Source organism: Suillus clintonianus (genome assembly GCF_016758775.1).
Source record: "Suillus clintonianus strain FC179 chromosome Unknown DEU56scaffold_91, whole genome shotgun sequence".
Lineage (NCBI taxonomy): Eukaryota > Fungi > Basidiomycota > Agaricomycetes > Boletales > Suillaceae > Suillus > Suillus clintonianus.
Window position 1 is genome coordinate 82,809 of NW_024539315.1, and position 23,302 is coordinate 106,110.

The following is a 23,302-nucleotide window of genomic DNA, read 5'->3' on the forward strand; positions in this document are numbered from 1 at the left end:
GGAACGAGGACAGAGGCAGTGTCACGGTTGGACATGCTGCAAATATTGCATGTGCAGATGAAGGAATCGCAATCTCGGCCTGCTACCGCCGACTCGACATCCACGACACCTGCTCCTGGTACTGGTACTGGTACTGCCACACCTGCAACCGCACAGTCACCACACATCCCATTGTGGGCTCGTTTCGTACTGTTTTTATGTTGTGCATCTCCTCCGCATGCCAATGATCATTAATACACTGCAGTATATTGACTGTCGACTATTTCCGAGTCACCCTCGTCCGAGTCTCTTTCTTCACGTCTTTTGTTACTTTATCAAACTTGTTTCTTCGTCGTGATATGGGTGCAATGTATTGAATTCAATATCCACGAAAGCCCGGGACCAGCCCAGGCTCCTCCATTTATCGATAGACATCCTCAGAAATACGTAGGTATCGGCGAGCTGGTTTGCACATGGCCGCAACCTCTGTGTGCTTCACATAGTACCCCAACCCTTTCCTCCGAGTCGGACTCGTTCTTTCCGAACTTCGGAGTGATGTTTTAAACATCAGCATCCTGTTCCAAAGGTTTCGTCAGTCGTAGAGATGGATTGAACACAACAACGACTGAAACGTACCTTGACACATGTGATCTCAATTTTTGTGAAGTATAAATAAGCATGTGCACGGTGAACCTAAGCGAAACAACTACCAACGCATGTGCATGCACGACCCTCGGTAGTCTCGTCAAAATGCATATCTTACAATATCTCTAGCGTCCTGACGTCCATCATGGTGCGAACAGAAGCCACATCTTTGACTTGTGCTATGATATTGCAGTCCGGACTCCGATGTGATTCTCTTGTATTCTCCACCGGGCTGCTGCGCTAGCAAAAACGCACTGAAAGGTTGTCCAAGGCACTAACGCCCGCTCGCTCGCCGACTCCGAATGAACCGTCTCTTGTACTCCAGGATTGGGGCAAACGGAAAACGAGTCGCGAGGCTGCTGGTTGAGACGAGACCCGAAAAATTAGATAATGAAGAGATCTAGCCACGCTCTCCGTCTGCCTATCGTCTGGTGAGCCAGACAGCTCGAGGAGGGAACGATTCTACGGACGGACGAGTAGGAACGTTCGCCGAGTGCACCCTGCCCCCGAGAACTGAACCAGCTTGTCTTCCATGGTGATCAGCAGGTTATAGGGCCCGTCTGTCTTGACATTATACGTGAAACACGTCTCCTCGTCTTAATTGTATCTCCGTCTGATATCTGTGACAGGGAATGCAATGCAATGCAGATGCAGCCGGCGATATGCGAAACGGGGAGTGCATGTAGATGATGGTAAGCGACAAGTGACGATACCAAACGAACATGGAGTTGAGTGATGGTTGGAGTTCAAGGTTATCATTCTTGTTGATGCAGGAGGTATCGCTCCACGCCCAGCGATACCCTGAATCACGGGCGATTTTGCAGAACGACTGCAACTTCGTAATTCCGCCATCTGCCTTCAGCTCGTACACAACCTTGCCCCGGATATCGTGCAGTAGTGGTTCCTTGTCTCCCCACCTGTGTGATAGCATGACGCAACGGAAAAACATCTCCACCACTTCCTTAATGCTCTGCTTCGGACGGACTGAGATAATACTGGCGCAGCCCTGGAGAAAGAGTCATTTCCAAACTATTTCATGCATTATTCAGGGCTTACTTCATACTTGGATACCACCAGCAGTTTGCAACCTAGAGAGCATGAATTCGATGGCCGTGATGGCTTCGTCATAGCGTTGTGCGTCATGAAGGGCTGCGTGCTTCAACTGGTACCCGCGATAGGACGAGGGGTTGAGATCGATGACCTACGGGTCAACGAAATTAGCATTAGTAGGGAAATAAGAAATGTCAGCGCACCTTTTGCGCATTGAGAAGTGCTGCATTGCGGGTTCTCATTTTTATGGTGAGGATCTGCATGAAACATAGTCAGCTCGCGCCAAAAACTAAGGGTAAAAACACATGCATTAGGCAAAGTCTCCTCGGGTACTGCCCACTTTGAGATCGTTTTATCGCTTCCTCCGCTATAAGGGAGAGGGCTCGGTGAAGACAGGCGGTGGTATGGGCGGCATATCGAGGATGAGGATGGAGGTCAGCGAGGTAAGCAACAAGGTCGGATGTGATAGCCGGGATGAAGGTAGACGACGACGGCGATGCTGGTATGGAGGGAGGATTGGATTAGACGGCACCTACCAGTAGTAAGGGCTGTGCAACCACGTTGTTTGGCAAATCCCTTGGATCCAAACAACCGCCTGTCTAAAAATATCATGCACTGCAGAATAAATTACCCAATGCATGCATTTCTTCTGTTGCTTCTTAATACACCGGAGTGCGACCAAACTTGTATGCTGCTATGTAGTGGGATTCAGGGTTAATGTACATTGGAGTCTGGCACATGCGCCGCTAGGATGAAGCAACAATGCCACCATGTAAAGTATCATACTTGGGCTCGAAAAGAGAGAAAAAACAATCATTCTCGCACTAACTATCCTCGTGAAAGCGCCCGCAGGGGAAACAGATCCCATCCAGAAATTTGTTCCAACGACCCTGGATTGACTCCGAGTCATCCAGGGCGTGAGCGACTGGCTGTCCGGACGCCAGGTGTGTTGGAGGAGCATCTTCCTTCTTCTTCTTGATTTTGCGTGGCATGGCCACATATCCCTAACGCGCCCGAATAAGAATAATAAAATTGAAAATATGAGATAGAAACATGCCTGAAAACCGCGCACGGCGGATACTGTAACGATGTCGGGAGATCGCATTATCGGAGCGACCGTGACAGCATCCTTCAGTTGATCAGTGTCCTGAGCTGAACGTCGAGAGCCGGCGGAGATGAGGGAGTGAGCGCGATTCCAGAGAGAACGGCACGCATGCGATGACTGGCCTGCCGACGGACGACGTCGAGATATGGCATGCCAAAGACGACGAGCCGATGAGGGCTCGTCGTCTGGGGGCGGAATTGAATGAGAGGACTATGATTGGGTATGATTGTCAGTACTAGTATTTTGTAAACAAAAAGTGATAGCCTTACCGTGAAAAACTCAGTGTATGGATCATCATCTCCTCCCGATACTAGTTGCGTTGCATCGACCTGTGAAAATACGTCAGTGAGGTAGGATATGAAGTTCGATCCACCAACGTTAAGGGAATCGGATGGAGCGGGGGACTTGGATTGAGTTCCCCGTTCTATGATGGGGCTCTGATGACGATCGGGGACCGTGAACGTATTGGCGTCCGGCGGATCGAAAGTGACAGACGCAGTAACCGTTCTCGAGCAACAGAACATTACCGAACTGCAGTAGAGTCTTGGACGAGTGGACGAGTCTTGAATGATTAGATGTACCTGGTCTTCTGTGCGCGGGAACATGTTACCATAATGAAGTGCTGATGTTTATCGGAGAACGGACCGACCAACTCACCAGCGCCACCAACATTACAGTGCCGCCCATTCCTCGTTCTCAGTCAGTCGTAGCTGCCTTTCACTGTCAAGCTCCCCACGAACACGTGAAAGCTCTTCTTCCAGGTCTCGAACCCTTCGTTTGCGCTCTTCATCCATGCGAGCGTTCGAGAAGGTGGTAGGTGAATGGTGGAAGCTCGCAGGTGGAACGAAGGTTTGAAGATCCTTCTGGGGGGGTCGAAAGCTGCATGCCGTAATCCATGATAGATTTCGCGGCTGAATGGAAACCATGGTGCTGCGCGAGGGGCGAAAGGCACGACCACGAAATGACTTCGGACGCAAGACGAGCTGGTTTGTAGTCCCAACATTGTGCCAGTAGACTGAGTGGCATCGACGACCATGTTGCGCATGTTACGGGACTGCAGTTCTCCTATCTTCGTTGATGAAGAATTCGAGGCCATATTGAGGTAAATCAACCTTCAACAAGGAGGTACTATGATGAGATCGTTCGAGTCACGGAGAGCGAAAGACACCTTCAGGAACACGAGAGTGCATTATTTTAGCAGCAGAACGATGAAAACGACAGTGACTTACCTGATGGTCACAGAGATTTCCGCGCGTCGCGTACTCCATTCCAGGAATTTTAGCTGGAACAATGTCTAGAATTTGTTGTAGGTTGATAGGTGAGCGTGTACCAGCAAAGTCACAACAAAGACTCACATTGCCGAAAATCGATCGGTACGTGGGATGTTGCACAATCTTTGAAGGGAGCCTACCCAGCTGTGTCCCGCCGACAAGCAAGCATCCACCAATCAAGTTGAAATGCATGTCTTGCGGTGATTGAGAACTTGAAGGTGCAGTCTGCGCCACAAACCAGCGAGAATTCGGAGCCGGCAGTGCCCTCCAAGGAGTTCCTGGTCGGTAGCTGCCCCATATCATTGCCATCGCGCAATCAAGACCCGCCTTGTGCAACTCTGCGTATTGACAAATAGCGGGTTCTAATGTGTGACAGCATCTCATGTCCCGCTCTAGCAGTAGCTCAGAATGTTGGGGAAGATCGCCTAGTTGGCTTGGAGTGTTGTCATAGATCATGACCGCACAGTATGCAAATATCTTGTTGTCATCGTTCGACGTCAGGAGCAGTGAAGTATCTCCGTCGACATCGAAGGTGCTTCGACAGGTGACTGCCATATCACGAACGCGCCCTTGTAGTTCTCAGCTGACCATAGAAGCTGCATGAATTGAATCAATGACGGAAGCATTATCCCCAGATCCAGGAGGAGGGACCGGCAGAGGAGGTACGCTGTGCGCCCTCTCTTACAGCTGAGCAAATAGCTCATCACCACACTGTCTTGCGTCAGCCTCACGACGATCTTCGTTTTGGAGGAAGACATGCTCTCTTTCTTCTTCATCGTGTCGGAATTCTTCTTTACGACGGTTTTCAGCTTCATGAGCCTGTGAACCACCCGGGTGAGTAGGCCAAGTTAAACTCATTTGCCCTGTCCCCAGGTGATTCCGGAGAGACATTATCAACTTTGGAGCGCTTAGGCAAACCTTTGACGAGCTACCTTCTCTTTCAGCAACTTCCAGGAGTCTTTTGAAGGTTTCGTCCAGAGGTGCTAAGGTAGAATCGGAGTGGATCCTGAGCATTGCAAGTGCGTGCCACTGTGCAAATTGATAGAGTAAAGATTGCACAGCCCTTCAAAGGCTGGGATAGCGCACTGGAGGACATGTGAGGGAGCTGTCCCGCCAACTAAACAATGCAAACAAACCTGTAAAATGTCTTCAAAGTCGCGAGCTGCCACAAACATGTGAAATAGGTCGAGGCCTAGCAGTCCCAGCTTATCTACAAATTGATTCTGTGAACACTGATTTGAGCGGATCACCAGTATGAAGTCTGTCGCGCCTACCAGAATAGGAACCCACAAGCCTTACTCCGAGAGTGTCTTCAACTTTTCCGCTGTCTCAAGTATTTCCCCATCAATAGATGAACTTCTGAGCATTGACGACCTGCGTTGGTCGGTTAGAGGGGTGTATAACGCGGTTGTTTGGCGTCGATACATTGTGCTCGGCACTATATACAGGCCTGGGACTAAGATTTGGCGGGTTCTGATCAAGAGCTGTTGACCATATGTTCGAGGGCCCAGAGCCGAAAAGAAATTTAGACGGGGGTGCAATAGGCTGACGGCGGGGGATCGTGCAATGTCACCACCAGCTTTGGAGAAACTGCTTAATAAATCTTGAGCTGTCATTTCTGTGAAGGCAGAAGGTGGCAATGGCGGGGCCGTGCGGTCTGGGGACACAATAGAGGATGCACTGGGGCTGATAAAGTTACCATTTATCATGCTTGGTGGCAATACAGGTGTCGTCGGCAGGGCCGATACCACTCCCGCCGGCGAAGTGGAAGCCCTAGAAATCATATCAGATGCATAGAAATGAAACAGGCATTCTTTTACCTTGGATCCCAAACTACGACGTCATCGTCCAGTTCATCACCTTCATCTTGTACCTCAGCGTTCAGTACGGTTCTGAATGCATCTTCAATCGGATCATCGTTGTCAGTACGTCCTGTATCAGTCATAGCATCCTCATCCGCATAAGTCTCCGGTGGCATCAAGTCGAAAGCGTCAGGATGCGAGACTACAGGCGTAATAAGCCCTTGTACAGCCTCCGCACCGGTTGCCTGAGCCACAGATGCAGTTCCGATGGGTTCAAGCAGAGACTTGAAAGTATCACCCTGCAAGTGGATCGGAGAATCCTACGGTAAGGACCTCGGTGGATGTCGGAGTAGCTGTTGGCCATGTAGATAGTATGTCAAGGGAACTCTTGAATTGTATATCTCATCCTTTCGTTGGCAGATATAAGACTTGCGTTCCTCATCCGACAATTTCAAGTGAGCCGGGGGTTCGAGTCTGTACAGGTGCAAAGATTTCTCGCACTGCTTCACGAACCGTCCACTATGCTTCGTCAAGGCGTTGACCACGAAGTCTTTGAGGTAGTCGGTGGCTAAAAACAATGTATCAATGTCAATCGGTTGATGCTGCAATGTGCACGGGGCGGTTATCAGCACGTACCACAACTGAATTTTACACTGGCATGAGAGATAATCTCGGCGACGCGGATCTCCATCTTGTTCTTCTCATCCTTGGTCAGGTTCCTAAGCCAGCCCACGGATACACTGTCCATAATGAGGCGCTTTTGCGCCCACTCGATAGCCTGAAGCTGACTTTTGCCGTAGTCTTTCATGCTCCCCCTGGATTGTGAGGCTTCCGGAAAGTCGGTTATACTTCGAGCACCGTCAACGTTGTCCATAACGCTTGCTGATTCTAACGATGTGAGTAATGGATGTGAGGCTTGGAGAGGGAACTTAGATCAGTCAAATCATCATGAACTCGGAGAAATTACAATAAAATTCCCTGATCGTTCATGATATGCCACTACAAACCTCAAGGTATGGCTGCACTTACCTAGCGTAGAGCACCTGAGCAGGATGTAGAGTTGTGAGAGGCGGTGTTGACGCAGTGCGCAATCGCAGCACCAGCGATAAGCTTAGTACATGATTAGTGTCGAAGAAGGGACTCGCAACTTGGCAATTAGGTGGGTATTGTGTAAGCAATCTCACGCACGGGTAATTCTTCTTTCATTCCCCTACTCTCATCTCCTCGGCAGGACGATACTGTATAACAAGTCGACCACATGACATTTGTCATGAGCAGCGACTCCTTAGACTCCTCAGAGTCTAAAGTTAGGTTTGTTGTTCAATGATAAGTTCACAGCACTTTAACTTACATACGTGCAGACTCGGACAAGCCCAGTCGACTGCAACATCCTCACCCCCCACATCTGTAGCAACCGGTAGCATCGGTAGCTCTCCAGCGAAAAACATTGGCTCTCCTGTTGTATCTTTGGACAACTCTGAATTTCGCGTTGAGTGGGGTCGCCCTGTCGACATAGGAAAACATGCTGCTTACAATCCCCGTAAGCGTCCCATGGAGTACACCTTATTCCAAAATGGGACTCGCGACGAAGATTGCGACTTGCCCACCAAGAAATTAAAGACCTTGCAAACGACGGTACGTCAGTTTGAGTGGTACCTCTGGGAAGTATAATTCTTATTTTTTTTCAAAGTGGAACTTCACTGCCCCCTCCTCTGAAGCTACAAACTACCTCAACGGGCGCATGCTCGAGCTCTCCCGGATCACTCGCCGAGCTATTGCTGCGAGGATACGCTACCAACGCCTTCGCTCCCGCGAACTCGATCTAATCAAGGGCATCCTTGTCGATGAAACCGAGCTGTGCCAGACACAGTTGACCGGAGTTGACACGCAGATTGGTTCAATTCGGAATATGCTTGGGGTTGGAGGGGCTGCGGCGATATGGAGCGCAGGTGCTAAGTTTGACCCTGATGATGCGGCTGGGTCGTGGTGTGAAAGTTCCTCTGATGAATCAAATGCAATCGCCGCCGCATCTCGCGGCAGCTCAGCCTGCCCGTCCGACGATTCAAATCTATAGTTTATTCTCCACATGTGTTGTATGTAATTAGTACTAATGCATGTATTGCCCTCGAAATTCTAAGCTTGAGATGCTGGCAATGTTAAAGTTAAGTTCGCGGCCTATAGCCTATGGTGTTCGGACATTGTTCGTTATCCGAACATATGTAATAGAATACATTTTGGTATAGGGGTATACGTACATTGCCATTCTCTAGTACACGACTCAACCATGTAGTATTTAGGTCGACGTGAATTTTCACCATTCCCTCAATGCCCCATGGACAACTCTGATTCCTTTACGCCAGTCGAGTACGACCCCCACGACCCCCCGGGCCTCACTACTAGTAACCGTCGGGGCGCACACGTTCAACATGGCTCCCGATACAGCCCATACGCAGCGCGTAGCCTCACGAACTCGAAGCCATCCACGTCAGTTGCATCAGCTAGCGTGATGGATGATACCGAAAGTACTCGATGTATCACAGACTTGCTGGACGCCCCACAATCCAGGGGGAGCATGAAAGACTACGGCAAAAGTCAGCTTCAGGCTATTGAGTGGGCGCAAATGCGCCTCGTTATGGACAGTGTATCCGTGGGCTGGCTTAGGAACCTGACGAAGGATGAGAAGAGCAATATGGAGACCCGCGTCACCGAGATTATCTCTCATGCCAGTGTAAAATTCAGTTGTGGTACGTGTCGACAACCACCCCCGTGCGCATCACAGCCAGTTGATGTACATCGATACAGTGTTGATAGCCAGCACCTACCTCAAAAACTTCGTCATCGATGCCCTAACGAAGGATCGTAGACGGCTCGTGAAGCAGTGCGAGAAATTTTTGTACCTGTACAGACTCGAACCCCCGGCTCACTTGAAATTGTCGGATGAAGAATGCAAGTCTTATATCCGCCAATGAAAGGATGAGATATACAATTCAAGAGTTCTCTTGACATACTATCTACATGGCCAACAGCATACTCCGACATCCACCGAGGTCCTTATATTCGTAAATCCAGCTGTGATAGGTGCTCATTCCTTGCATTGGTGTAATGACAAGAGATCCCCGCTCTGTGATGAAGAGATGAGGGCATCGATCCCAACCACGACCCTTCACATGCTCTCAGCGACATCGGCAGCGGTGAGTGAAGTATATTCTAGTGTGCATTCATTGACTGCTCCTGCACGATCTTTAGACAAGGTTTGCCATTGATCGGTATGTCGATCAACAACTCACCGGAACAAAGAGCACTCTGCGGTACTCTACCCATGCATATGCCGGCGAGCAGGGTTTGATTACGGAGGCGATGTCGGATTCCCTCAAAAAGGATCTACATCGGCGGCCCTTCGAGGCGAACTTACTAGATATTCATCACAGAGGCCTGTAAGTCACTCATTGCGGCGAACACGGGCACAATACTCATACTTTTGCAGTCGAACTTTGCACAAGATGCTGAACCTTGAGCCTCCTCAAATTCCAATTTACATACCTACGACAGCGCAGGAGTTAAGCATACCGCACCAAATACAATCTACCACCTTGCCTTCCGCTTTGTCGCCGCTCGCGCAAGCGAGTGGTCAGGCGCCATTGACGATGGTGGAACCAGAGTCTGAGTTGTCATTGGGAGAGATGCCATGTGACACGGAATTTAGCTCATGGTTCTCTGGTCTGGAGATGAACTTCGAGAAGCCCCAACTTGACTCGGAAGCCTCTGGGTCAGGATTGAACTACAATGACTTGGACAGGCCTTTCAGCCTAAATATGACGTAGTCATTTGCACGTCGAATCAAGAGGTTAGTATGACCATCAACTTCAAGTTGGCCTTCACCGTAGCTAACTTGAACTTCAGCCACAGGTTCAACTTTTAGTGTAGAAGGCAAAATTACTGTCTGTTTCAATTCATTACACTCTGTACAGCTGTAGTACCTCTAGCATGGATGTTGTGTTACGGTCATGGTCAAATGTAGGAATTCACTACTGGTCAATAATTTAGATGTTCTGTGATCAACTCGGAATGTGTGTGAATATGTCCATCCTATCTACTGCCAAAATACTGCATTTTGACTCATACAGGTTTTAACGACTCAAACGACCATTTCATTTCCCGCTTCTTGCTAGCACTGGCAGCCCCAACGTGTAATGCGCGCAAGCCTTGCGTCAGCTCTTTGGATAGTTGTTCTCTCAGTTTTGTTTCTACTGATAATGGTGTCCCATTGCGGTGCTCCAGGCTGCTCTTGGGAGAAGGCAACAAACCCCGTGGACTCAACAGACATCGCGCGTCTTGTGATTTCTACAAGAGGAGTAGCTCTCTTGCAACTCAGAAGAGACGGGAGCGTGCCAAAGAAGCTTCACACGCAGTCACGGTGGGTATTCTTATCAAGTAACCAATTGTTTTCTTGATTCACGTGAACTTGAACTTCAGAGAATTGGCCGTCCAAGACCAGTTGCCCCTTGCCGATCGCTAGCAGGACAAGGACGAGGGTCTGGCGCTGGTGTCTTTGGTGCCCCCGGTCTCGGTGACACGGGACCCTCCCCCGACCTAGAGGTTCCACAATTCGATGTTGAGATGGGTGCCAATTGTGGAGATGAATTTGACTTGAATAACTCTGGTTCGCATCTCTTTGAATGGTGGACTGCTAGTATTCTCACTCCCTGACTCCTTCAGAGCAACCAACAAGCCGTATCAGACGAATTCCAAGATCCTTCCACATCATCGAGCCCTCAGCGGAGGACCTTAATCATTCTGATAGTGTTAATGATCAGAGTTCCTCGAGTCAAAGTTTGCTGGCCGTACCAGCCCAGTCTAGAATCAGACGTGTCCTTCTAACCTTCAGAGACGCGCTTCAGACCACTTGCAACTCCTTCGGACTTTCCCGACTTTACCCTCGACGTCCTTCGTTCGAGCCAGACAAATTTATACCATCTGTGTTACTTGCGAGGACATGTCCAGCTGCTATTCAAGGAGCCCATTCTCCTCCAAAAGTCATCGCACCGCCGTACCCATTCCCTAATATGACTGTCTATAGACTTATGCACTGGATGAACTCCGGAAGCAGTCGGGTGTCAGAGACTAAAGTTGCTACCCTGGTCGAGGATGTGATACTAGCAGAGGATTTCGACCCCAAGGACCTTCAGGGGTTTTCGGTGAGGTGGAGCATACGAGAATTGGACAAAGATGAGGGCGGAAAGAGAATCACATTTCCGGACGACTGGATCGAAACTACGGTCACCATTGAAATTCCAACAAAGTCCAAGGAGGATAGTCCTAGGCCTTACACAATTCCTAGATTCCATTACCGCCCTCTTGTTGAAGTTGTACGCGCCGCATTCGCAGATGCTCAAGGAGGGATGTTCCACCTCTTTCCTTTTAAACGTCTGTGGAAGGACCCTCTAGACAATCATCAAGAGCGGATATACGACAAACTTTACACATCCGATGCTTGGTTGGACGCTCAAGACGATCTGCACAAACTGCCGAAGGAGTCTGGGTGTTCCTTGGAGCGGGTGATTGCAGGCCTGATGTTCTTTTCAGACGCCACTCACTTGGCGAACTTTGGAACTGCCAAGGCTTGGCCTCTTTATGCCTACTTCGGAAATCTGTCCAAGTATGTATGTTCGTCGCCTACGTCGGGATCGTGTCACATTGTCGGATTTTTACCTTCAGTGAGTACTTAGTCCGCCCAATTGCTCATTTGTTGATCTCACTTATGCTACCCACCTCAGCTTCCTGATGGCATCAAAGACGTTTTGAGTAGCCTGCCTCGAATATCAAAAACAGGAATGGCCTCCCTTCTCACCCACTGCCGCAGAGAGTTATTCCATGGATGCTGGGAAATCTTGCTGGATGCCGAATTTTTGTATGCTTATCGACATGGTATCGTTTTGAAATGTGCGGATGGACTAATGCGAAGGGTATTCCCTCGCATCTTCACATATTCAGCGGATTATCCGGAGAAGTATATTTTTTCTTTGCGTTATCTAAAGATATTAATTGGATTACAATTTTCCAGGGCTCTAATCGCGACAATCAAGGACATGGGCTCCTGCCCATGCCCTCGCTGCCTTATACCAAAGAGCTTGTTCAATTATCTTGGTCTGGCGAAGGACATGAAAAACCGCATAACCAGCATTCGAGTATATGCTACAATGCAGGTCGTCAAGGCTCGGGAGTTCATCTATCGATGGGGCCATACTGTAGACAGCGGGAAAGTTCAAGATACCCTCAGAGAAGGCTCGTGGGTTCCTATTCTGGTAGGCGCGACAGGCTTCGTACTGGTTACGATCCGCTCAAACCAGTGTTTACAGAATCAATTTGTAGACAAGCTGGGACCGCTAGGCCTCGACCCATTTCGCATGCTTGTAGTGGACCTCATGCACGAGTGTGAATTGGGTACGTGGAAGGCACTATTTACGCACCTGATAAGGCTTCTTTATGCACTTCCTGGGGGTGCTCAATTGGTCGCCATCCTCGATGAAAGGTATGTGGAGCTAATGAGTATCTTTACCTGCTAACGAGTTGTCACCTTCACGATTTCGCCTTAGATTTCGCCAGCTCCCGACCTTTGGTAACGGTGTTATCCGCAAGTTCGCAAACAATACCTCAGAGATGAAAAAATTGGCAGCTCGCGACTTTGAAGACATTTTACAGGTTCGTTTACGTCGTTTAGTTGTCTGGACAGCTCACTCGCATACCCTCCAGTGCGCTATCCCAGTCTTTGAAGGGTTGTTCCCTCATGGCCATGACGCGGCTGTGCAATCCCTGCTCTATCAATTTGCACAGTGGCACGCACTTGCAAAGCTCAGGATCCACTCCGATTCTACCTTAGCATTTCTGGACGAAACCTTCAAAATACTCTCCCGGAAGTTGCGGAAGTTTCAGACATACACCTGTGCTGCTTTCACTGTGGTGGAATTGCCGAAAGAGAAAGCAGCTCGTCAAAGAAGGTTTGCTAAGCGCTCCGAAACGTCTAACGCCTCTCCAGAATCTACTGGGGCAAGGGCAAAGAAGTTTAACTTGAATACCTACAAGTTTCACGCTATGGGGGATTATGTGAGAACTATCAGGTTGTTTGGAACTACGGATTCATTTACCACCCAAATTGTACATATCAACTACATTCCACCATTATGAACCTGAAGTCCTCGTATAGGGCGAGCTTGCACACCGAGCTCTGAAAGCATTCTATCCACTGACCAGCAAGCTAGACACCCCAGCCCAATTAGCCAAGCACGAGCGCAGGCACCACGTGCTGCGGCGGGTTGCAGAATCAGGGGGTACATCCTCCCCTCATAGTCAATCACCAGTCAACGCCCCCTCCTCTGGAAAGCATTACCACATCGCTGTCAGTCGGAACCATCCGGTCAGTATATTCACATTCATTCGAGAACATGACGGCGATCCTGCTCTTGAGGTAAAAGTCACACCCGTTTTGAGATCGCCTTACTCACTGTGACTATTAGAAATTCATACCAAAGCTCAAGGATCATGTCCTTTATAGGCTGCGCAAGCTCGACGTCAGTTTCTGCGACCACATGTTCACAGACGAAGAGCGAAACTCAGTGACAATTCCTAACAATACCATTCACTCCGTCCAGACTATGCAAGTGCATTACACTACATATGACTTGAGGCGCGAGTACGACATCATAAACCCTAGAATGCACGCAGACGTCATGGTGATTTCAGGGGAGTCCACACCCGGCCACCCATACTGGTATGCCCGCGTATTAGGAATATATCATATGGAGACGTGGCTTGCGCTCAATGACGGAGCTCAACCAGTGAAGCAGGTCATTGAAGTCCTCTGGGTTAGGTGGCTGGCCCCCTTACAGTATCATAAATCTGGCCCGAGACACGCGCGTCTTCCCAAGGTCGCCTTCGTGGAGGAATCCGACGCGGATGCATTCGGCTTTCTTGACCCAGGGCAAGTGATTCGAGGGGTACATTTGATCCCAGCCTTTGCTTCAAAACGCGGCGTAAGTTCGCTTCGCCACGGAAAATCGTTTGCACGCGCTGAAGGGGAGCTAGACGACTGGGAGGCGTATTACATCGGCATGTGAGTGTTGATTTCCATTCTTATAGTATATTGATCCTCAACCCCTGGTGCAGATTTGCTGACCGAGACATGTTCCTGCGCTATGGTCACTTTGGTGTGGGGCATCCAGTAATGACGAGGAGGATGACCAGAGATTGTTTTGCCCCTGACTCACCAGGCGACACCATGGATGTCGTGGACGACAGTGACGAGGTGGATGTGGGCTCTGCAGAGAATGGTGATGGCGAGGGATGGAACGGATGTGGCGATGACAATGACGACGATATGAGCGATGACGAGCTTAGTGACGAGGAACTGGAGCATGAAGATGAGCGAGATGAGAATGATCATGGTTGGGAAGGAGATGAGGAAAAGGACGATGACCTCCCATCTTTTTAAATTCCCTCAATCACCACAAATTATTTAGGTATTAAAGTACTACAGAACTACACTGACATGCAATTATGACGCACCGGTAGCATGCACATACTGATGATGCATACCGCGGGCATAGCCTACGTGCTAGCAGTCACACCACCGTGACAAACCACCCAGACGCCGTCACCTCTTTAAACTTCACTTGTCCGCCCCCGGACTCTAAGCTACGATGAGCAGTTGTAAGTCTGATACAAGAAGTCTAAATTGTCGACTGGTACTGATTAGCTACTTCCAGTCCGGTTGCTGAATCTTGTCCGACCATTTCTTCCACTCCTGCCAGAGATTTCTTCCCCAGATCGCAAAGTACGTGTCTTCCACGCGTTTTGTAGCTCACAACATGGAAAATTCATTAGATTCCTTTCGCTTTTACCAGGTTCCTTTCAATCAAAAGCTGCTATGGACCGTCGTTACCCTTCTGGAAGGCCTTTTCACCTACGACTGTCAATACCGGCAGTGGCCCTGAGTTCGAAGGTGCCATCGTCGCGCTATTCCACCTTCTCTTTATGTGGAACGACAAAGGACGTGCGTTCCGCGAGGCATTCTGGCGTGACAGCCTCCCAAATATCATGAACCTCCTCGCAACTGTCATCGTATTTGCCGCTGTTATCTAAATGCAAGGCTTCCACATTGAGATCCTGGTGAAGAGCAACAGATTCCGTGGCCGGCGTGGCAACTACCCCGTCAAGCTATTCTACACTAGCAACATGCCCATCATGCTCCAGAGCGCACTTTCATCAAACGTGTTCATTGTGTAGCAAATGCTTGCAGCGCGCTTCCCCTCTAACATCTTGGTCAAGATTCTTGCCGTCTGGGAGGTCGGTTATCTTTTTTTGTTAGCTTTAGCAGGTGAAAATGTATCTCAGCCTCGAGAAGACTCTCCTCAGCTCCGCGCCGCAGCAGGTCTCGCATACTACATGTCACCTCCCCACACCCTCAAAGAAGTTTTCCTCGGCCCCATCCACACGTTCCTATATATCACGTTCATTGTTTCGGCATGTGCACTCTTTTCCAAGACCTGGATCGAGGTGTCAGGCAGTGGCCCACGTGAAATTGCGAAACTGCTCAAGGAGCAACAGATGGTCATGCTTGGTCACCGTGAGGGTTCCATGTACAAGGAACTAAAACGTGTCATCCCTACCGCTGCTGCGCTCAGAGGCGCCATTCAGGGCTTGCTTTCTGTCGCAGCTGATCTCATGGGCGCTATCGGAAGTGGGACGGGTATTCTGATGGCTGTTACGATCATCTACAGCTGTGAGTGCCTCTTTGTTCCCTGAGGACATTCGCACTGATGTATGGTTATCTTTTAGACTGGGAGATCGGTATCAAGGAGTCTGGAGGACCTGAAGTGGCAGCGCTGAGTGATTTCATGTAATAATGTTTGATAGCCTAGCTGTGGTCGAGTCTCTGCTTGATTATATGGGGCACATGCATACCCGGCAGGGGATGGATGCTAGGCAGAAAATAACTTATACCCAATGTAACGACGATGGACCACTCCAGCCGCTTGCATGTCGCTTCTGCTTTTGTTGTAAGCGAATGGAGTACCTCTATGAATATATGAATGCCTGGCCAGGGCTTAACTGAAATTGTGAAGCACGCGGCTCCGCAACATTGACGTCTCAAATTCCGATGTTACTCAATAACAACAGTACTACAAACATGTTATACACGACACTGCGTCAGTACTTCTTCCACGTAGTCCGCCATGAACCTATCATAGAGTCTGTTTGGAGGGATGCCTAAGAAAAAGGTTACTCCATTGAATATCGTCTAGGATGGCATTCACACTGGACTTACCCATCAAACCAATAGAAATAATGTTCCGGGTCATCGTACGTATTACCATCGATGAAACAAGAACCCGGGTTTGTATACCCAAAAGCCTCATAGCCTGGATCAGGTCCAAGCACACCATCCCAAATCGTCGCAAAATTGGCAAAAGCAACATTCAGAGGGGGATCCTGCGAGCGGAACACAGCAAGCCCATCAAAAATTGATTGAATCCATGCTTCGCCCCATGCGTTATGACACCCGCGGCCGTATGCGTCAGTGATGAGGAAGTTGCGGGCATTACTAGTGGGCGGAGAAGAAAGGAGAGTGATCTGGCGTAGGATATTTTGTGCTGCTTGTGGTAGGTGGTTTCCGTCCACTGGAAGATCACATCAGTCATCATTGATTTGGTTTCATGATTTTAGGCTAGTACCAAAGGAGTCTCCCCAATCGCTATATAACACAGAGTTAGATCGGGGACTGCATGCGTACTGTAATGTGTAATGCTCACTTAATTACAAAGAAGATTGTGTACAGGGTAGTCTCCGGATCCAATTTATTAGATTGATTTATGAATGTTGTCGCTGGAGATGCGATCATTCAAACATTCGTCGTCGTAAGTGAGGAGAGAGTGCACTCTGCATAATGAAGTCGCGGGGATATGGGTTACTAGGCCACAAGCTGATGTTTGTAACAGCGCTTGACTACTTGACTCGGAGTCCCAACTTGTACGGAGTTTGGAATAGATAATAGGGGTTCCCGTCCATTTCGAGTACATTGCAAAGAAGCTTGCTTCTACATTGGTAGATCACAGTAGGCCATGGTGTTTTTACACACGATGCTCACATTTACAGTCTTTTAGGGCAGTCACAGATCTGGGCGGCCCACCAGTAGAGAATATAAAGCGGATTCTGGTTGAGTTCGTTTGCTTTCACCTCCCATTCTTCGTCTACTGCTTTTGAACCTCAGGCTGTTCATTAATATTCTTCCTTCTCCTCTTGATGTCGCAAGCTGAGGACGGCAGCACGTCACATGGCACTGATGGCAGCACACCGCGTACTGAGAGCTGGCAGAACAACCACAGTTTTCAGCAGCCGCGGCCCCCCGGGCCAGACCCATCCCAAGAAATGTTTGGGCAAGCTCGGCAGCGACGAAAAATCACCAAACTAGAGGGGAAGATAGAGACTCTTGAATCCGGGCGAGCTGCGAAAGAAAGGTAAGTAGTGTGACTCGGACTTCCGCTCCATACGTTGGGTCGGGTTTGCTCACCATCATGCGTCAAAGGCAAACAAATTACTACCTGTCCCAAGGAAGAGCCTACAGGCGTATCGTCTCTCTCTTTGATGGCATTGAGGATCTCGTTTCAGAAAATGATAGAAGATATGATGTCAATGAAGATGACGAGTCTGCTACTTTCGAGTCAGTGTTCCCCCATTGCTAGTTTTTCGCAGTAAGTGGACTCATTGACTTTTATGTAGCCAAAAGAGGCTGCAAGCAGGGTACACCATCCTGATAGGAGCCTTGCCATGGTTAGTGAAGAAGGCCATGGACGCCGAGAACGATGAGTACATACGCATGTTAAAATTGGTATGTTCCATCAAATTGATCGGCTTTATCACGTTAAATCTTTGTTTAGCTCAGGCAGGGGGCTGACGCTGCTCGTGGGGACGATACATCAAAACTCAAGGCTCTTATCTCAGATTGGGTCAATCGCGAATTGAAACCAGACCCTCCTATTGACCACGATGATAAGCATGGTCGTGGATTCATCAGTGATGCGTCTGGTAGGCTACTCTGCCCGGCTGAGCTTGACTGGAACAACTCAGCGTGAGTGGCGCACTCCGGATCCTGGGTGATGCTAACTGTTCAGTAGCGTGAGGGCAGGGATTTGAGACCAATTGGAGGGCTATGTAGTAACGGAGCTCTCCTTTCCAACATTTTTATATGAAAAGTACAACGCTAATCCGGACGACCTGGAGGAAGGGCTCTTCAAGGGAAAAATTCTTGTGCAGGTTTGTCATACTCAAGTTTTCCAGGAACAATCTTAACTCGTTCACAGGGCTACAAAGCTGTGTTTACTTCACCCTCTTCAGCAAAGGACATCGACGGCGACGGCGATGGCGCAGATGTTGTCAGGAACAACGCGCGCATGAAGAACACACTCTTGGGGTCCAAAGTGAAAAAACATGTAGCACAGATCATCAAGTTGGATAAAGTAACTCCGAGGTCTATTGCTTATATTGCCTGCCAAGTAAGTCGTTGTGATAGTTTTGTTGTGAACAGTGGTAAATGTACTGGCAGGTCCGATTCGCTCTTTCCTCCGTTACCTCGTGGCGGATCGTCGACGGCGACTTCAACTACATCCAGTTCTGGCGAATTATAGTGGATTTTTTTGAAAGTCCCCCGGGCCGAGAAGCGCAGCGCAGGGTCACCAAACTCCTGGAGTGGTGGACTCGGTATGGCATCCATCCTTTCAACAAGTCTCAACTAATGATTTCGGGTTGTTTAGAAAAGTTTTCGGAAGGAGTCAGCGTGAGGACCTTAGCAATGCAGCAAAGGCTTCCATGTCCGTGAACGCTCTCGTGATTCGAACTAGATATCTGTCATTATCTTCGCACCTTGCCTTTGTGTAGCTTTCTTGCTGTCGTAGTTTAACAATGTCATAACTTGATGATATTACTTGCATGTGACTACACTACTGATTTGAAACACCCGCTTGTGAGCGGCTGAAATCTTGGAAGCATAAGTTTGCACTGCTCCCACCACAGTACAGACCTCATTGACACTTGTGAATGGTCTCCGGACTATAATTTAAGTTACAGTATCTGAATCCGCATGTTTCTCTCCGAAAACCTGAATCCAGGAAATCCAGGACAATCCTCGTGGTCTTTAGAATGTTTGGTCTTCATACCAACAACGGCGCAGTAAGCGCAGACTTACAAAGTGAAAGCAACGGAAAGCCAAGTTGAATTTGAGGTCCCCAAGTCCCCAATCTTGAGCCGAGGCGTTATTTCCTTTGTTTGCGGGCTCTCCGTGGTGCTTCCTTTTGGTTCTGAGAGATCGGCATAGATACCCAACGTTGCCCAATGACACAGTGGTGGTTAGATGGAAGAAGCATAAAGAATACTTCCACATACTAAAACGCACAATCGTATTGATGAATGACGCAACGAATCAGAGGCTGCTCGTGCTTGCGCGCTACAGAAGGAATTCTGCATGCATTCATTCGTGACCTGAGTCCATGAAGTTCTCTATCCAGTGAGACTGTTATCACTTCCTAGATTCAGAAGATGTGTTCACTCCAGCGGGAAACTGTAAATTTGCGTCCTGCTTTTAAATTTCAATACTATCACTTGAGACGCCTGACATTTGTCAATCTTATGACCGTGCTCCAGGTAAGAATGAAGGCCCGTACCTTCCGGACGAAGAAGACATGCTCCCATAGCAGGACACCGTAAATCTGCACTCAGAAATTTAATGTTTGCCCGCTATATATCGATTGGGAATGCGTGTGAAAAAGGCTTACCTTTACGCAGCAGCCGAGATATTGATTACTCATGACTGCATCACAGGAGAGTTAGAGCTGTGAATAGATGCTGTGTAGATATAGTGTAGCTCCTTAGCGCGAAGCTACACAGCGAAGGGTCATTCGCCTACCAGGTACCACGTTTCCCATTCGTGTGATTGTCCCAAACCATGTCACGGACCACAGCCTCTTGGGATGTATCCAAGGGGAACTACAACAGCCGGCTATTAGATAAACGAAGGAAGTGGCATCGATATGCGACGCAAGATATGCATTAACATCGTCGCTCACTTTGTGAACACATTTTACTCTCACTCACTAAACGAACACACCATCGTTCACCGGAAGACACTGTCTTGTATTCTCACTCGGAAAATTATAATACAACTGAGAGTCATCAAGCATTTCCAGTTGATCGTGGCGAAATATGAGTTTGAGAAATGAGAGAGCCTTTTCCCGATCATGAACATATGTAGGCAAATCACAAATTCATAATTTCACTACAAGGTCAAATATGACGATTCAATGGTCCATAGCAAGATTATGCTGATGCTTGTGATTATGTACAATATATTGTTATATACGACCTTCTAATTTCCCTACCAGTCCACTGATGCAAAGCACTGCCTGATTGTATTGCTGGGCGAATATCATGTAAAGTTGAAGTGCCAATCGGTACGAGGTTCTGTGAGAATTCTGAGGAGCGGTCCACGGATGGCATCGATGAGCTGGCACTACCCGGTCCCTAACTGAATTCGAAAATAAAATGAAAACGAGGCCGTTGTGCAGCTTCAAGTGCGTTCGCAATTTCCAATCGTGACCAACGTTCATCGATGGCATCAGTTATATATGTAATAAGGTGTTTAATAAATACGTAATTGCAGACATGCAGCAGGCGCCCGTCTCAGCAGGTCTCAGCCCGTCTCTCTGTCGCACCATCACGCCATTTGCACCAAGACACCTCTTAACATGCATACCCAGCCATCCTTCCCGCTTCAAGTTACTCGATGTGACTGAGAATAGTCCTCCTCGGAAAAAGCACTGGGAGCGGCTGAAGCCAAGTCGTTCAGAGCCACATTCAGTAGAGGAGAGGGGTGGGAGGGCAACCAGTCGTGATGTATGGGCTTGCGTCTTGACAATTATGCACTGCTCTAATGATTACAGCCGTCCTTTCTCTCGCCTTCGAGAAATGAGGAGTATCGTGCTCGACCGCTGGGGCCAGTTCGCAAACTCTTTGGCACGGTGACCAAGCGCTTCGCTCAAAGCGCTCGACAGTCTCCCAACCCTGGACCCACAGCTGCAGTTCCAGCCCACAGGGCCTCCAACCCGTTCATTTAACCAAGGGTATGCGCAATCTTTCACGCCAACGAGGTCCACTCTGCTCCACGTATTGCTCAAAGGGGATGACGGACTGCTCGAGCTTTCGGAACACCTGACGAGATGGCCAACAACATCGATTTCAAGACGTTCGTTGATGTGAGACTCATTCTTTTTTCTTTTCTTTATATTACTAACGGTCATGCAGCATTTTATACGGCATCCGGATGCCAACCGCCTAGACACGAAAAGCTTCATCAACCGTCCCATCCCTCGATTGTTGCGGTACGAACTGCTCTTGAAGGGCATAATGGACGAGACTCCTGCTGTCTACGATGATCACGAAGGGATCCCTCAAGCCTTGGAGGTCATAAAGTCTTTGAGCAAGGAGACCGAGCCAGGGGTCCAATCAGCAAGCAGAAGGTTCAGCTCTGGTGCTATAACTCGAATTTGCAATTCAAGCCGAGCGAGTCCGTTGTAAGCGCCCGAGAGGTTTTGTATTGTGTCGTGCTGAATTATCCTCGCAGGGCTTGGACCTTCTGAATGAAAACCGCTCTCTTATTCACGCTGGCAAGCTGAGCCTGCTGCGACAGCTCGCCACCGGCTTCGAATGGAACGGATGGACTGAGCTTTTCGTCTTGCTGTTTGACAATTACTGTAGGTCTTCCCACACTCCCATGCGGTGTCACAGATGTCACGCAAAATTTCAGTGGTCATGACCAAGACCAAAGAAAAAGACGGCCTCACGAAATATAACGTTAACCGGAGAGTAAGTGATTATAAACATGGAGTTGCATAAATATCTTAGTTGTGGTTTAGCCCATACCGCTCGACCTTCTGACTCTAGCCAGCTTCACAGATCCCCCGACACAGCGCAGCACAAGCACTCTGCGTCTCGGCCTCGGTGGAGGAAACAGACATGTGGAGGACAGACCCTCTCCAGGTGGCGGTACTTCCGACACTGCTAACGACTCATGTCTTGTATATCCTTGCACCATTCACTACAATGGCAGGCTTGGCGGTTTGTATACCCTCTTTACGGAGTCTCAGCAAGCGCGAGTGGAGTGGAAACAGAAACTGGACGAGGCCATCGGCTTGCGCAAGGTTGTTCAAGAGTCAAACAAAGTCTTTGAGCTAGAGCTGCTCAGTACAGACACCTTCCTCGTGCCGTTCATATCTTCAGCTGCTGTACCATCTTGGAACCACGAGAACTTCCTCACTGGCAAGGTTACTTGCTCTGTTCCATTTAGTGAGCTTCTGGTATTCTGTGTTTCCGTTTGTTCACTCGTATATTTCCTAGCTACCGCTGATGGTCGAGCATTGGTGGCTTTTGGCTGTGCCGAAGGTGTTTAGATAGGCTTTAGACATGATTCACGATGTTCGTGCAGTCAGTCGCATGTGTTCTCTTTGCAGACTGACAAATGCTGCTTTAGCTATGCGCCTGGGCGTTGCATGTAAAGATGGTGACACAGTGTGCAATGATTGAAGACTTCGGAATGCTCCTCGTACTTGCAGACAAGGTATTTTCCATTAGTAATCACCTCCAGGAGATGCTAAACTGCATACAGGCTCTCTTTGCATACCACATTGAGGCTCTCGTTCCATCGTCACCCCAGAGTGCTCATACATATCAGACACTGCAGAGGGTTAAGATGACCAAAGATGTTCACTTCTTTAGCGTCGGCAACCAAGGCGGACGGGCGCTAGTTATATACAATACATGAAGAAGAAAGGGGTCAGTTCCGAGATATCACACCCAAGACGGCCTACTGATAATATGAACAGCTCGACAGCGTCTTCTGTGTTTTGAAACCGGTGGTGGAAAAAATCAATGAAAGGAGCAAGACACCCGCGTCGCTCACTTCTCGCTTTGGTATACGGCCTGCGCGTTCAGAGCGGTTCCGACTGTACATGGTATGCAGTTTCTAGTGGGTCACGTTTTCCATGTTGATATTTTTTCGTAGGAGTTCTTCCTGCTCTCGGAATCTTTCGACCTGGTCTTCCTCAAGGCAAAGATCGCAATTCTTTGCACCAAGGGCTTCGAAATTATGGACCTACCTGAGTACGTCACCTTTGGCACGTCACTTCCGCTCCTCCGCTTAAATCGTTTTTCCAGTTTCAAGAGCGCCACCATTCCTCTGCGTGATGAAGGCGGCGAGAGACTCGCAAAACGCGGGGAATCTTGCCGGCCAATGGGGATGTTCCGCGTGGAAAATGAATTCCTTTTGTGCTATGGTGGTTAGTCATTTTGATGTGAGCTTCAGCCAATGCTGATGATAAGACCCTAGAATTCAGTATCTGCGTCAACAAGCA

General features: G+C 48.8%; 10 protein-coding genes across 10 annotated transcripts; 6 read left to right on the forward strand and 4 right to left on the reverse strand.

Moving 5' to 3' along the window:
- Nucleotides 1-1,024: 1,024 nt before the first annotated feature.
- On the reverse strand, nucleotides 1,025-3,303 carry DEU56DRAFT_916715 (uncharacterized protein; the record flags this gene model as incomplete). Its single annotated transcript, XM_041357899.1, has 10 exons — nucleotides 1,025-1,045; nucleotides 1,095-1,151; nucleotides 1,202-1,630; nucleotides 1,688-1,825; nucleotides 1,878-1,931; nucleotides 1,980-2,173; nucleotides 2,504-2,678; nucleotides 2,747-2,989; nucleotides 3,049-3,108; nucleotides 3,157-3,303. 10 exons carry the CDS (start codon nucleotides 3,301-3,303, stop codon nucleotides 1,025-1,027), a joined length of 1,518 nt encoding a protein of 505 aa, XP_041204368.1.
- A 705-nt stretch (nucleotides 3,304-4,008) lies between these two features.
- Nucleotides 4,009-4,377, reverse strand: DEU56DRAFT_710614 (uncharacterized protein; the record flags this gene model as incomplete). Its single annotated transcript, XM_041347485.1, has 2 exons — nucleotides 4,009-4,073; nucleotides 4,125-4,377. Coding segments are annotated over 2 exons (318 nt in total), but the record flags the coding sequence as incomplete, so codon positions are not given.
- A 968-nt stretch (nucleotides 4,378-5,345) lies between these two features.
- DEU56DRAFT_962874 (uncharacterized protein) lies at nucleotides 5,346-6,600 on the reverse strand (the record flags this gene model as incomplete). Its single annotated transcript, XM_041359367.1, has 5 exons — nucleotides 5,346-5,823; nucleotides 5,871-6,151; nucleotides 6,239-6,326; nucleotides 6,366-6,420; nucleotides 6,489-6,600. The coding sequence occupies 5 exons, from the start codon at nucleotides 6,598-6,600 to the stop codon at nucleotides 5,346-5,348; spliced, it is 1,014 nt and encodes a 337-aa protein (XP_041204370.1).
- A 510-nt stretch (nucleotides 6,601-7,110) lies between these two features.
- Nucleotides 7,111-7,926, forward strand: DEU56DRAFT_759443 (uncharacterized protein; the record flags this gene model as incomplete). Its single annotated transcript, XM_041350322.1, has 3 exons — nucleotides 7,111-7,163; nucleotides 7,214-7,487; nucleotides 7,543-7,926. 3 exons carry the CDS (start codon nucleotides 7,111-7,113, stop codon nucleotides 7,924-7,926), a joined length of 711 nt encoding a protein of 236 aa, XP_041204371.1.
- Nucleotides 7,927-8,184: 258 nt separating this feature from the next.
- Nucleotides 8,185-10,446, forward strand: DEU56DRAFT_759444 (uncharacterized protein; the record flags this gene model as incomplete). The annotated part of the gene is made up of 8 exons (XM_041350323.1): nucleotides 8,185-8,596; nucleotides 8,655-8,722; nucleotides 8,879-9,043; nucleotides 9,099-9,286; nucleotides 9,337-9,669; nucleotides 9,897-9,919; nucleotides 9,977-10,266; nucleotides 10,372-10,446. The coding sequence occupies 8 exons, from the start codon at nucleotides 8,185-8,187 to the stop codon at nucleotides 10,444-10,446; spliced, it is 1,554 nt and encodes a 517-aa protein (XP_041204372.1).
- A 4,541-nt stretch (nucleotides 10,447-14,987) lies between these two features.
- Nucleotides 14,988-15,762, forward strand: DEU56DRAFT_962881 (SecY subunit domain-containing protein; the record flags this gene model as incomplete). The annotated part of the gene is made up of 3 exons (XM_041359368.1): nucleotides 14,988-15,125; nucleotides 15,240-15,627; nucleotides 15,684-15,762. 3 exons carry the CDS (start codon nucleotides 14,988-14,990, stop codon nucleotides 15,746-15,748), a joined length of 591 nt encoding a protein of 196 aa, XP_041204373.1. The 3' UTR covers nucleotides 15,749-15,762.
- Nucleotides 15,763-16,038: 276 nt separating this feature from the next.
- On the reverse strand, nucleotides 16,039-16,924 carry DEU56DRAFT_903812 (uncharacterized protein; the record flags this gene model as incomplete). The annotated part of the gene is made up of 5 exons (XM_041356651.1): nucleotides 16,039-16,087; nucleotides 16,174-16,525; nucleotides 16,580-16,599; nucleotides 16,658-16,730; nucleotides 16,855-16,924. The coding sequence occupies 5 exons, from the start codon at nucleotides 16,922-16,924 to the stop codon at nucleotides 16,039-16,041; spliced, it is 564 nt and encodes a 187-aa protein (XP_041204374.1).
- Nucleotides 16,925-17,147: 223 nt separating this feature from the next.
- On the forward strand, nucleotides 17,148-18,779 carry DEU56DRAFT_916722 (uncharacterized protein; the record flags this gene model as incomplete). Its single annotated transcript, XM_041357900.1, has 8 exons — nucleotides 17,148-17,362; nucleotides 17,431-17,565; nucleotides 17,625-17,733; nucleotides 17,783-17,930; nucleotides 18,061-18,158; nucleotides 18,206-18,397; nucleotides 18,448-18,602; nucleotides 18,656-18,779. 8 exons carry the CDS (start codon nucleotides 17,148-17,150, stop codon nucleotides 18,777-18,779), a joined length of 1,176 nt encoding a protein of 391 aa, XP_041204375.1.
- Nucleotides 18,780-20,428: 1,649 nt separating this feature from the next.
- DEU56DRAFT_585292 (uncharacterized protein) lies at nucleotides 20,429-21,391 on the forward strand. Its single transcript, XM_041346941.1, has 4 exons — nucleotides 20,429-20,467; nucleotides 20,516-20,789; nucleotides 20,837-21,148; nucleotides 21,198-21,391. Exons 1-3 carry the CDS (start codon nucleotides 20,439-20,441, stop codon nucleotides 21,008-21,010), a joined length of 477 nt encoding a protein of 158 aa, XP_041204376.1. The 5' UTR covers nucleotides 20,429-20,438; the 3' UTR covers nucleotides 21,011-21,148; nucleotides 21,198-21,391.
- DEU56DRAFT_873156 (CNH domain-containing protein) lies at nucleotides 21,192-23,232 on the forward strand (the record flags this gene model as incomplete). Its single annotated transcript, XM_041355840.1, has 10 exons — nucleotides 21,192-21,392; nucleotides 21,517-21,646; nucleotides 21,700-21,758; nucleotides 21,809-22,238; nucleotides 22,290-22,336; nucleotides 22,423-22,509; nucleotides 22,558-22,695; nucleotides 22,775-22,903; nucleotides 22,954-23,051; nucleotides 23,106-23,232. 10 exons carry the CDS (start codon nucleotides 21,192-21,194, stop codon nucleotides 23,230-23,232), a joined length of 1,446 nt encoding a protein of 481 aa, XP_041204377.1.
- Between the last annotated feature and the right edge of the window lie 70 nt (nucleotides 23,233-23,302).

Coding starts and splice junctions, on each gene's coding strand:
- DEU56DRAFT_585292 (XM_041346941.1), top strand. CDS start 20,439: ATGAAAACGAGGCCGTTGTGCAGCTTCAA. Junction 20,468..20,515: donor AGGCCGTTGTGCAGCTTCAA/GTGCGTTCGCAA, acceptor CGATGGCATCAG/TTATATATGTAATAAGGTGT. Junction 20,790..20,836: donor GGAGGGCAACCAGTCGTGAT/GTATGGGCTTGC, acceptor TAATGATTACAG/CCGTCCTTTCTCTCGCCTTC.